Source organism: Equus asinus, chromosome 1 (assembly GCF_041296235.1).
Source record: "Equus asinus isolate D_3611 breed Donkey chromosome 1, EquAss-T2T_v2, whole genome shotgun sequence".
NCBI classification, from domain to species: domain Eukaryota; kingdom Metazoa; phylum Chordata; class Mammalia; order Perissodactyla; family Equidae; genus Equus; species Equus asinus.
The window spans coordinates 22058126-22071192 of NC_091790.1; the positions used below are offsets into that span (position 1 = coordinate 22058126).

Consider the following 13067-nt stretch of genomic DNA (forward strand, 5'->3'; position numbering starts at 1 on the left):
GGCTTGGGCGAGATCAAGCATGATGTTGATGCTATGTCTGTAAGTGGCATGCTCTTCCTCTCTTACTCTTAAGTGTTACTATTCTGCCATGGAAAAGCAGAATCCAAGAACCATAGACTCAGAGCCAGGACACTGAGGGCTCCCAAGGCCGGATGTCCGAACAAGGCCAAGCAGCAAAGGTAAGGGAGCTCAGGGAACACAGCCCATCAGCGGATGGCCTGGAAGCGTAAATGCATGCGTGTGGGCCATCTGCTCCACACAGGCACGTGTGAGAACCACATGCCCCAGCCTACCTGGGGAATTCGTGGCCTCTCTCCCACCCTCCTACCCAGGCTTACCTGTAGCCATCACCACTCTGACTTTATCTCCTCTTTCCCAACCTCCTGAGACACAGCAGGGAGGAAAGGGGACAAGCTTGAACCAAAAGGGGTGAATGGAGGTCCCCGTTCCCCACCACACCAGGCCACGTGCAGGACACTGCCAGCAGGAAACTGGCTGGGAGAGGTGCTTGCTAGGGGCAGCCTTTCTCATCTGCTTGGGGGAGCACAGAGAAGATTCTGGAAGGGAAGGACTAAGGCACAGCCATCATGTCAGGCTGCGTGAAAGGCACCACAGGCCTCCCCTCACTCTCAGCCCACTTTCCGAGGCAGGGTGGGTGCAGCCCAATCCTCACCTGGGGGCAAGGGCCTCAGGTGCCTGACACGTACACTTTGACAGTGGCCAGGTATCCAGGGTCCTGCTGCTGAAACACACATAGGATGAGATATGCAGACGGACGGGGCTGGGACCCCCGCTTAGCTCCAAGCCCACCATACACTTGTACTTCAAACACAGTGTTGGCACCTAAATCCAAACTGTGTTAGTATGACAAAATTTGTTTCGTCACAGCTTTATACTGAAGGTCCGCAGGCTTTGAGCACTTTGGTGGCAGTCTGTGACTAAGGGGATATCTACGCAGAATGTGACTCCTTGTCCCCACTGCTGATACTGTCCTGGTCAAGCCACCGTGCAGCAGCTCCTGTGAGCACACTCCAGGGTTCTCCCGAGAGCTCAGAGGCCCCTGCAGGTCTGCTCCTCCTGCTGCCTGTGCCTCCTTCCCTCTCACAGGCTGCTTCTGCCACACAGGTCTCAGCCGCCTCTGCATTCCTGCCATTCCTCCTGCAGGACCTTCCCCTGGGGTGTTAGATGGCCGCTCCCTCCCTCTCATCAGGCTTTTCTTAAATAGGCCCTTGTCAGAGGGATCTTCTCAGACCCTCGTTTAAAACATCAGAGAAGGGGCAGGGGTGCGGGAGGAGGGGGCTCCAGGAGAGGGGGCATTTTGAATAACATGTCTACTCAGGGAAGGGAAACAAAAGAAAACACAAACAAATAGGACTACATCAGACTAAAAAGCTTCTGCACAGCAAACAAAACCATAAACAAAACGAAAAGGCAACCCACCAACTGGGAGAAAATATTTGCAAATCATATATCTGACAAGAGGTTAATTTCCAAGAACTCATACAACTCAACCACAAAAAAATGTACAACCTGACGAAAAATGGGCAGAGGATATGAACAGACACTTTTCCAAAGAAGATATACAGATGACCAACAGGCACATGAACAGATGTTCAACATGGGGACATGGGGGCCAGCCCTGTGGCTGAGTGGTTAAGTGCACGAGCTCTGCTTTGGTGGCCCCAGGTTTCACCGGTTTGGATCTCGGGTGTGGACATGGCACCGCTCATCAGGCCATGCTGAGGCAGCGTCCCACACAGCACAACCAGAGGCACTCACCACTAGAACATATAACTATGCACTGGGGGGTTTTGGGGAAAAGAAGAAGAAGAAAAAAAAGAAGATCGGAAACAGATGTTAGCTCAGGCACCAGTCTTTAAGAAAAAAAAAGATGTGCAACATGACTAGTCATCAGGGAAATGCAAACCAGAACTACAATGAGATATCACCTCAGGCCCATCAGAATGGCTATAATGAACAAGACGAAAAATAACAAGTGTTGGAGAGGATGTGGAGAAAAAGGAATGCCCATATACCACTGGTGGGAATGCAACGTGGTGCAGCTACTATGGAAAACAGCATGGAGATTTCTCAAAAAATTAAAAATAGAAATACTTAAGCAGCCCTGATAGCCTAGTGCTTAAAGTTTGATGTACTCGACTTCGGCAGCCCGGGTTTGGTTCCTGGGCATGGACCCACACCACTCGCCTGTCAGCAGCCATGCTGTGACAGTGGTTCACGTTGTCCTTTTAGAAGGACTTACAACTATACAATTATGCACTGGGACTTTGGGGAGGAGGAAATAAAAGGAGAGAGGAAAACTGGCAACAGATGTTAGTTTAGGGCAAATCTTCCCCAGCAAAAAAAAAAAGAAAGAAAGAAAGAAAGAAAAAAAGAAAAAACAACCCACAGCTTAAAAAAAAAAAAAAAAAAGAAATATCATACAACCCAGATATCCCACTACTGGGGATTTATCCAAAGAACATGAAATCAACAATTCAAAGAGACTTATGCATCCCTATGTTCACTGCAGCGTTATTCACAATAGCCAAGACATGGAAGAAATCTAAGTGCCCATTAATGGATGAATGAATAAAGAAGAAGCAATACTACTCAGCCACAAAAAAAGACAAAATTATGCCATTTGCTACAACATGGATGGACCTTAAGGGTATTACGCTAAGCAAAATAAGTCAGACAGAAAAAGACAAATAGCGTATGATTTATTCATATGTGGAAGATAAACACATAGATAAGGAGAACAGATTAGGGGTTACCAGAGGGGAAGGGGGCAGGGGGAGGGTGAAAGGGGTTAAGGGGCACATGTGTGTGGTGATGGATGGAAACTAGACTACTGGTCGTGAACATGATACGGTCTGTACAGAAACTGAAATATAATAATGTACACCTGAAATTTATACAATGTTACAAGCCAATATGACTTCAACAAAATAATAAAGAAGTTAAAAAAATGATACTATGCCATAGGAACTGTTCCAGACCATAAAAATAAAAATTTACAGCTCATCAACAAAACCTGCAGAGAGGGAGGGAGAGAGTGTGTGTGGGAGAGAAAGTGTAGGCTCCACCTTCTCAGGCCTCTGTGCGTTTGTCCAGGTTCTTCTTTCCCTCAGAAGTACCTTCACTCTGGCTCACTTGAGGAAGGCCTGTCATCCTGAGTTAGAAATTCTGTCCTCTTCCCAAGTGCCCCCGAGCAACCTCACTGTCCCCCTAGAGATGGACAGGTCTGACGGATGAGAGCCGAGGAGGCACTTGTGTCCACGGCTGCGGGACCCCAGCACACCGCTGAGCCCCCAGGGCAAGCATGGTGCTTGCTACAAATGTATCCTCAGGGCCACACAGGGACTGTTGGGCCTTCAGTGAATGTGGCACCTGATCAAGAAAGGGGAAAACCAAGTGTGTCGCAGACACTCACGCGTGGCAGTGGCAGCGCTTCTACAGCACTGGATGTCATCTGGCTCTAGGAAAGTACACAAACCATCCTATCATTTTCTGGGCTCTCTGTTTGTGGTTTAGTGTAGTCCAATAAACGACCATACCTTCTAAATTAAAAGCCATCTCAAATATACTTGAAATAATGGAAAGAAGGCATTTGCCCTCCTCTCAGTCACACGGTACTAGCATAAATATTCAGATGGTTTAGCTGGCAATGAAGTGGAAGTAATCCTTATGCTTATACTGGACTAGAGATCCCAAGAGGGTGGAATGTTACTAAATATGTTCCACAGACCATCTGCAGACTTCAGATGTCAGTGGGTGGCACGCTTTGGCAGAGTCTCTGCAGGTTAAGCCGGCTCAAAGGAACATCTAACGCAATTGTAAATCCAAATTTACGGAGCTTTTCTCTCTCCCCCAAGGATGGGCATTTCAAAAATACGCATCATAAACTGCGGTCTACACTGAACTATACAGCGAACTCCCAACATCTGCTGAATGTGCAGATTCTACCAAGAACTAGAGGAAAGAATGCGGTCCTCCACCAGGTGGCCCACGGGGCCGAGCCGGAGGGCCCACAGCCTCAGCTCAGACTCCCACCCAGCAACATCACCAGTGATGGCCTGCAATGGCTGTTTGCAGAGAGGGAAACCCAGAAACACTAATCTGGTTAATGACCAAGATTTACTGTGCTTCAGGCAATAATTTGAGCAATTTGTGAAATCTCCATACATTTTTAGAGGTTGCAATAGTTAAAAAAAATAATAAATTAAGTTAAAGGTGTGTTGGCATTTGAAGGGATAAAATTATAAATCTTAGGTAATTTTTTGTGTGTGTGTGACGAAGATTGGCCCTGATCTAACAACGGTTGCCAGCTTCCTCTTTTGCTTGAGGAAGATTGTCCCTGAGCTAACATCCATGGCAATCTTCCTCTATTTTATATGGGATGCCGCCACAGCATAGCTTGATGAGTGGTGCTAAGAAACACCCAGGATCTGAACCTGTGACCCTGGGCCGCTGAAACAGAGCATACAAACTTAACCACTATACGACCGGGCAAGGCCCAATCTTAGGTAATTTAAAAGTTTACACAGCTTGGCTCTCAAAACTGTAAAGAACTTGAGTTTAAATACTAAGATGTGAGATTTTCTATGTATCTAAAGCTATACTACATTCTGCTCTGTGCATTAAAACCAGATACCTGTATTACATAGATAAGAAATAAAGGGTTCATCTTATTTCCTATATCACACTGTAAGGCTCTTATGCATATAAGACAAGGAAAATATCAAAATGCTACTCTCAGTAGAAGACTACTTTTTGTGCCATGCTTTTTGGTTTTTTTTTTGAGAAAGATTAGCCTTGAGCTAATAACTATGCCCATCTTCCTCTATTTTTATATGTGGATGCCTGCCACAGCATGGCTTGATAAGTGGTGGCTATGTCCGCACCCAGGATCCGAACCAGTGAACCCAGGCTGCAGAGGCAGAGCACGCGAACTTAACTGCTGCGCCACCGGGCCGGCCCCAGTATGTCATGTTTTTATTGGAAGGATGTGTGTGCATGTAACCTTTACAAGAGCCTTCCTCTGAGTAAATTATAAAAACTGGGTCTTGAACAGATGAATGAACTGATAGAAACTAAAGTGGCAAGGAGCAGAGACAGACGCATCAAGCGTGGAAATTGCCTCTAGTTCACTAAGTAATGAAATTAGCTATATGAGTATATTTTCCTGTTTATTTACTTGTGAATATACAGTCTATTACAAAACAGACAGAAGGCATCCTCAGCTCAAGCACAGTGTGAGAGGAACAGCAGGCATTCGGTGCTGCTGCAGGAGCCCCGCCCGCGGCTGCCGGCCTCTTACCTGGTCCCTGGTCTCTCCAGTGCTGTCCTTGGCCAGACCGGCTGTGCCCGGAGCTTGTCCTGTGGGAGCCTGATCCCTCTCTTCCCCACCTCCCTGTGGGGACACATGATCAGCACGTTAGCAAACTACCAGATGCCTAACCACAAATGACACATTATGTTTAAGCAAGGGGGCACCGGGTTGGGAGTTTTCAAACTTCCGGTGTCCTTAAATCACAGGGAAAGCCCATGAAAAATGCAGACTTAGGGGCTGCAGCGCCAGAGGCAGGCTGGGTGGTGGGAGCTGGAGGTCTGCATTTAAACATTTTCCCAGGAGAACCCGTGGGTGATGGGAGGTGTGGACTCAACGATACTGGTCCAGAGCAGCAGCTTTCCATTAGGTTCCCGTCAAAGCAGGGCCCTCAGCAGGAAGCTCTGATCGGGTCTGCCTCCCTGGGGCAGCGGGCCAGACGCTGCTCTGCCCAACAGCTAGAGGCCTGGCCCCACACCACTGGTCACCAGAAGGGCTTCTGACCAATGTGCCCACCACCAGCATTCAGGGCTCTGGGTGAGCAACAGTCCTGGGACTTCGTGAGCCAGATGAAGGTCCTTCTCTCCTCCCACTTCTCCACAAACTTAATTCACAAAATTTCCTTACTTTAAAATTTCCTCTCCTAATCCTAAACCCTGACACCTCCCACCATGTATCTCTACTAGAATTTAACACGAGAAGATCTAAGCACATATTTAAATTTGGACATCCTGATATTTCCTGGTACTCCACAGAGAGAGAGGCCAAGGCTGCCTGGCGCCCTGCAGCAGGCTCAAGGCAGTGCTCGAAGGACACGGGGAGGATCCCACTGCTGGCCCAACCCTGTGGCCCCCAAACCCCCAGGCATGCGCACTCTTGCCCAGCTGTGGACAGGGAGGCCGCCCGTGGCGCGCAGGGGATGAGGGTTTCAGGGAGGAGGAGACAGCGAGGCTGGGTGTGTGAGCCGCAGCCCCGCTTGACTGGACATGTGCAGGCGTGCGACTGCTACGGCTACTCCCACACTGTCCGCGGGACCAACCATGGCTCCGCAGCCATCCTCCTCGGGCGGCTGGGTAAGGCCTCTGCCTCCCTATCACCACATTCCTACGCTGGTGGCAGAGGTGCTTTCCTAAAACCATCCTTTTGATCACATCACTTCAAAGTCCATCAAAGCTCCCCATTTGCTGTGGACAAAATAGTCAAGACTTGTCAGCCTCCCTCTCATAGTCTAGTCCCTACTCACCTTCCCAGCCTTTCTCCTATTCCTGCTGGATTTACCCAAGTCTCATTACTGACAGTCTTTCAGAAACCAGACTTTTCTGCTGTCGCCTCAGCACCTTCCTTCCATCTGCAATATCCCTTTATCCACTACAAACTCAAACTCCATGAGGCTCTCAAGGCCTTGGTCAGGTGCCACTTTCTGCATCAACATTTCCACGACCTAGCCAGGATCACGGTGGCCCTTTCCTCTGTGGGTCTTGTGTGGGGCGCAGGCCAAGCTCCTATTGTACTGGGACAGTAAATGCATCTGCAGTCATTTTTCAGCTTGCTGCTGGACCGGAACCAGGAGCGCACGATGCTATCTGGTTCATTTCCAGCATCAAGAGCCTGAGTGGGTGAACTCAGAGCTCAGAGATGGAGGTAAAGAAGCAGTCTCTCAGGGCCACAGCACCTGTGCCTGGCGCCCTGAGCAGTTCAGATCACTCGATGTCCCGAGCAGTTGTGGTTCACAGCAGTCAGCTCAGGAACACAAGGGGAGTGGGTAGCTTCCCAAAGCTGCACTGTGCAGCCCATGTGGCTGGAAGAAGCCAAGGTCTGGATACCTGCCATGTCCCTACAGCCCTTCCGACCTCGGAGACATGGGTAGCAAGACTACAGAATGCTGTGCTGGGGGTCAAGAGGCCTTGGGGCTCTAGTCTGAGTTCTGCCACCAAGAACCTGCTTAATATTGGGGAAGTCACATGGGCCTAGGTTTTCCTTCTGCAAACCGAGGGAGTGAACCATAGAACCCCAAAATTGTAATTGTGAAGAAAATGATGACCACGAGGACAAAAAGAGGAACTGTTTCTAAATAATGTAAAGTGACTCATCATATCTCTTGAAATAGTTTTCCTTGTTAACTTGGAATAATATGACAGGGTCACCAAATTCTGCCCATCTATAGGCACCTTCATTAGAAAGCAGTCAAATACAGTTTCCTGAAAGGATGGGAAGTGCCTGCACTGCAGCATTAAACTAAAATGCATGGCAAGTGTGAAACCATAGGCCCCCTTCGGGGTTCGGGACAAACTGGGCACACACGCAGTCCTCTTAAGCCTGAGTGCCTGCCCTCCAAAATGCAGAGAAGGGTTTAGGCATTCAGATGCCAGTGACCATGGCTAGCTCACAAGAGCCTGCTTTCCGCCATCCGCACAGTCCTGCCACCCCATCACTGCTCTCCCCCCAGTCTCACTGGTGATGGGAATCCTGCAGCACTGTGCTTGCAGGGTGGACTTCTGGAGTGACATGCTGCCAACCAGTTGAGAGAATGCTGTGCATTTATTTTGCAAGGAATAAACTTTTGCTTTGGTGTCTCCAGTTCTGCCTGTCTACATGTGGCTGGAGACAGTTTAAAGGATAGAGACAAGGATGGAGCAAGAGGGAGTCTGTTCCTCCTGGGAAATGGGAGAAAGAGCCTTCCTCATGTCTGGAAGTCCCTTTACTTGCCCCAGACGTGCTCCGTCAGTGGATCCACACACGGCTCCTCGTAGGAGCTGGACATATCCCAAGGCAAACTACTGACCTCAAGACATAAAGCCTCTGGGAGTGAAATCTGCAAGGCTGACACCAAGCAGGCCTCCTTAAGATAGTCTGGTGGGTAGGAAGCTGGGGTGAGTTCTCTTACTCCATCAAGAAAAAAATAGGACTGCTACTGTTACAGGTATAGAGCCTAACCCAATGAGGACGTGAAATAATAGTTAAAATAAGCTCAGTAACAAAATAAGCTAATAAATAAGATGTCCAACTTCACTGATAAACAAGGAAGCATCCAGTCAACAAGATATAGTTTTCCATCTATCCAATTAGTGAGAAAACAAATTCTTCAATGCTATCAAAGGTGCCATGAGACAGAAACTCTTATCACGGCTGGTGAAGGGATGAATTGATAAAAGGTTTCTAGGAAACAAGTTGGCAACATTCATCTAAGACCTGATTACATTTTGCTCTATAATTCTGTGAACCATGGTACACAGAAGCATTATGTAGAACAAGGACAAAGGAAGCAGCCTTAGAGCTCCAGGGGACCAGGAAGTAAGCAGGGCACAGGTTGTGGGGGTCTGTAGCTCAGCTCAAGAAGGATCCTCACCCTCCTGACTATGCTATCAGCTAAGTGCTAAGTGGAGAAACAGGACACAGAATTGCAGAGCACAGTCACAGCCAGATAAAAGCACAGAAAAACTGCAAAGACACCTTATCCATCAGCATGCGTTACCTTTAGGTGACAGAATTAAAGGTTATTTATATTTCCTTTTTAATTATTTCCTTTATATTCTAAATTTTTCTAATATACTTTTATTATGAAAAAATAATAAACCCAAACTTTTGTCAAATAAACATACATTACCCAAGCTGCATCTGTACCTCAGGAAATCCTGGAAAGGAGGTTATGCACCCAGAGAAGAGTTCTTAATTATGCACTTCACAAATGAACCCTCTGAAAAATTTTTTCCTAATGGGATCAGAATTTAAACTGCTGGGTGGCATGCTATCATTTTAATTTTGGTTTTTTTTTCCAATTTCAACGGGCTCTTCTTGGCATTCTTTACCGATAAGCCGCACGAAACAGTTAGGGACTATCTTGGTGGAAACTGAGTAAGTGAGGCCCACCTGAGTGATGTGAACGCCCGTGCTGCCTGCTGACAATGCGTCTGTTCTCCTTCATGCAGGCCTTGCATACCACAGACTTCAGGTTGTGGAATCTGGTGAGCTGAGACCTCTGCAAACAGACCAGAGGGGGCGGAGCAGCGTCAGACACGGGCAGGCACTCAGGAGACACAACCGCATAGTGAGAATGGTCTCCAAAGACATGGGGCGGTTCTCCTTCAACACTGGAACCTAACAGGAGGCTCTGAGAAAATTGACATTTTCCTGAATCCCCGGGAAAGGTAACATTAGCACCTACAACTTCTCTTGTCTTCTGTAGGTTAGACAGTCAAATCTAAAAGAGTCTTCAAGTTCTGCTGTGACATCAAGGTCACCACCACACAATCTCACTAAAAAAATCTCTGCCTGTAATTACATTCTATCCTCTGTGCCTTGTTTTAAACTAGAAGGGTGACCCGACAACCACTCTGTACTTGGTCACGACATTAGATAAAGACAGACCCACAACCACGGATTCACAGGCCGCACCGTGAGTCAGCTCCACGTTCACCTTTCCTCAAGTCTACAGAAACAGGCCAGAGCAAGGAACATCTTCCTCGTTACTCTGCTTCTGCTATCTGTACATAACTTTGGTTACTTCTAAATTCCGAACACTTAAATTCCTGTGACACCCTGGATTTTGTGTTTGTGTGTGTGTGTGAAAGCAATGGCAACACACGACCAAACGTTTTTTATCTGACATGAAAGCTTAGAGCACTTTATCGAAACAGACAGTAGGCCCTTGGTCTTGCGCGTGCCTGTGGGTATTAAAACACACTCCAAATGAGCTTGGCCAAGGCCTGACTTGGAAATCTTCCAGGAATCGTGTAGCAATCGTACTTATAAAGCCGGAACAGCAGCCAACATCCCCAACTGAACTGTCAACCTTCAGGGAATATTTTCAAGTAATAAATCATCACTATTCCTATTGGATTAGTCTGACGTCTGCAGAAGCAACTCTGCAGGAAAGATTCATCCTTAATTCAAAAAGGGGAAAAGGAGCGAAAACACTTGAAAATTAAAACGTGTTTGACCGGGTGGGACACTGCTTCCCTCCTTCAGCAGACATTCTGGGGTCTCGAACCCACAGAAGTATCATGGCAGAAGCTATGAAATGCCTCGACCCTGAAGTCTTATGGCTCCAGTCACGCGTTCCCGGCTCTCCTGAACAACACAAGCCTTCAGGAAAGCAGTCGTTTGAACAACGCACCAGCAGTCATAATGTTTTCTGTGTAAACTTCCAAAGCCAGGGAACATGCGCCTCCTCAGATTGGATGTTCCTGGTGAGCACGTTTGTTTTCCAAAGTAAAGTGACCATTAGGATAGACAGCACTGCTGACCTGTCTGACGTCCAGCCAAGGTCTCTGAGTTTTCAGGCCGCCTTTGAGCCTCTGATTTCAAACATTTAAATTGTTGTTAATGTGAAAAAACACATGAACTCACATTTTGTTCTAGGAGAACCTCCACAGCATATCCTTTTTCAGATAACAGGTACTTCTGATGAAAAAGCTTCCCGTCAAATACGTTCCAGGGCATGAAATCACTCATCCTCCAGGGGAAGCCACATGCACTGTTGACCAGCACCAGAGTGGTGAGGCCGCGGACCAGGAGGGAGCCAAGCTGCACAGCTCTGGGGTCGACGTAATCAAGCTGCGGAAACCAGACACACACAGAATGTGAAAACGGAGCTGCACATGTGCGGGAAACAGACACTGTGGTCTCAGGGCTGCATGCTAGACCTGAGTCACAACAGACGCTGGCAGAACCACCACGGCTGTGCTGACCAGCCCAACTTCTGAGCTCCACTGAACATGAGGGAGGGAGGGCGGGCCTCACCAGTGAGGCTGCGTCTTCATTTGCTCACCCACCACTCAAACACCAGACATCTACCCAGGCCTGCTCTGGTTGTACAGACCACCTCTGAGCTGCAGCACAGAAGGGTCCCATCCCCACATCAAAGCTGTGGTCCACTTGAAAACGCTGTGGGATCATTCGCTTCGGGTGTACTCTCCTCTGAAAACTTTCTTTAATAAAAAGCAAAAGCAGAGGAAGAGACGCTAACAGAGTACCATTTTAGACACTGACGCTTTCACTGCATGTTTTAAAATTATACTCAGTTCTAATTATGAGAATTATTAAAAATATTTTAAATGACTACTTAAGAATAAAATGGCTTATTATCTCATAGGGTGGATGGGCTGATAATTTTTACAAATTAAGAAGTTCATACCAACAAAAAACAATTCTTTTTGTCGTCAAATCAACCTCGGCGTCAAGCATTCTTACTGCTCTTGGATGGAGACACCGCCCCAACATGCTACAGAGGCGAGTCCTGCATTTGGTGAGAACCCTTACTTTCCAGTCACTCACGTTGCTGGAACTTGTAGCCTTCTTGACCACACACAAGGTGACCTGACACCTAGCAGTGTCCACATGATCGTGCTGGAGAGGCAAGCTCAGCTGATTCTGTCCTCTTCTGGTTTATCTATCTATATCTGGTTTATCTCAAATTAAACAGCAGCTATTTTAAATGTCACTTCGTATTTAAAATAGTTTATAAAAGTGGAATAAATCAGGAAAAAAGTGACGGATGTTTTATCCCCTCTATAACTAAGGTTTCACTTCACTGATTAAAAGAAACTTGATCACCATCTGAAAAAATTTATGATGAACTGGGATTACTCCAGAGTTCATCTAAGGGTTAATCAAAGTGTTTGTTGTATAGCTTTTAAAATTGTCCTGAAAACACGCCTTCTTTAGGAAGAGCGACCATGGGACAGGTGCGTGGGCTGAGGTGACCCACTTGGTTAGGAGTCTCTTGCCTCCTTCCCGGGAGCTCCTCTACAGGGACCTCTGGTGAAGCCTCTGCTGGTGGCTGCTGTTCACCACATTATGTACTCCTCATGGTCATTCCTTCATCTTACTGATTTCTAACTGCATCAATTCCTACACTTGTCTGTCCGTGCACGTTGTCTGTCTAGAACTGCACTGTCCAAGCCAGCAGCCATGTGTGACATCTGAATTTAAATTAAGTAAAATTACATACTCAGTTTCTCAGATGCACTAGCCACATCCCAATGCTTGAGGACCACACGTGACTATGTGGCCAGCATAATAAGCACAGACATGAACTGGCCTGTCAAGACAGAGCGCTCTGTTGGACAGCTTTAGCCTAGAATTTCCTCTTTCCTCTACCTCAGGATCCTCCTTTCTGCAAACTCCAACAGGACTTGCCCTCCTCACACTGGCGGCCCGAGGGCTTATCCTGCAGAGGTGTGTTTACAGCCTGCCATGCAGGCTCTGTGAGGGTGAGATGATGGCGCCAGGACCCAGCCCAGTGTACCCCACAGCAATGCTCCTGTCAGAGAGACCAGTGGGCAATCTGCACCAACACAGACGTTGCCTATTTTCTCTGAGTGTTGGGGGCAATTCCCTAATCTGGTAGATTTTTCTGTAATAAAATCAATGTCTGCTCATCTCTTGTGTTCATCCCTTCTCTCCCTGTCCATTTTAAAGTCAATTTTAAATGAAGTATACCATCCTCTAAAGCACAGATCCTATTATATGAACCACTTGAATTCTCACAAACAAATCATGAAACCAACACCTCGGCTGCAAAGCAAACGCTACCAGCACCACAGGAGCGCCATGCCCCTGTCACACCCAGAACCTTCGAAAGGAAAGCACTAGCAACCTCTCCAACCACAACTGGTTCTGCTTGCTTCTGAGTCTACAGAAATCAATCAGGCAGTATACACACTGTCGTCTCTAGCCGGCTTCCTTTGGTCAACACTGTCTGTGAGGTTGCCCATATTGTGAGAGCAAGTTCCTT

General features: G+C 47.3%; 1 protein-coding gene across 10 annotated transcripts in view; it reads right to left on the reverse strand.

The window, feature by feature from the left end:
- The window catches only part of FAM120B (family with sequence similarity 120 member B), an 82276-nt gene that overhangs the window by 11556 nt on the left and 57653 nt on the right, over positions 1 to 13067 (reverse strand). For 7 of the 10 annotated variants that reach the window (XR_011504205.1, XM_070512324.1, XM_044760838.2 and 4 more), the window contains 3 exons: positions 10679 to 10885; positions 9200 to 9308; positions 5324 to 5416 (listed from right to left, as the gene is read on the reverse strand). Coding sequence is in view for 9 of the 10 variants with exons in the window: in XM_070512324.1 (XP_070368425.1) it covers positions 5324 to 5416; positions 9200 to 9308; positions 10679 to 10885 (409 nt within the window). In the remaining variant the exon portion in view is untranslated. The remainder of the gene's footprint in view (positions 1 to 5323; positions 5417 to 9199; positions 9309 to 10678; positions 10886 to 13067) is intronic. The other 3 variants (XM_070512376.1, XM_070512474.1, XM_070512531.1) reach the window with 1 other exon arrangement.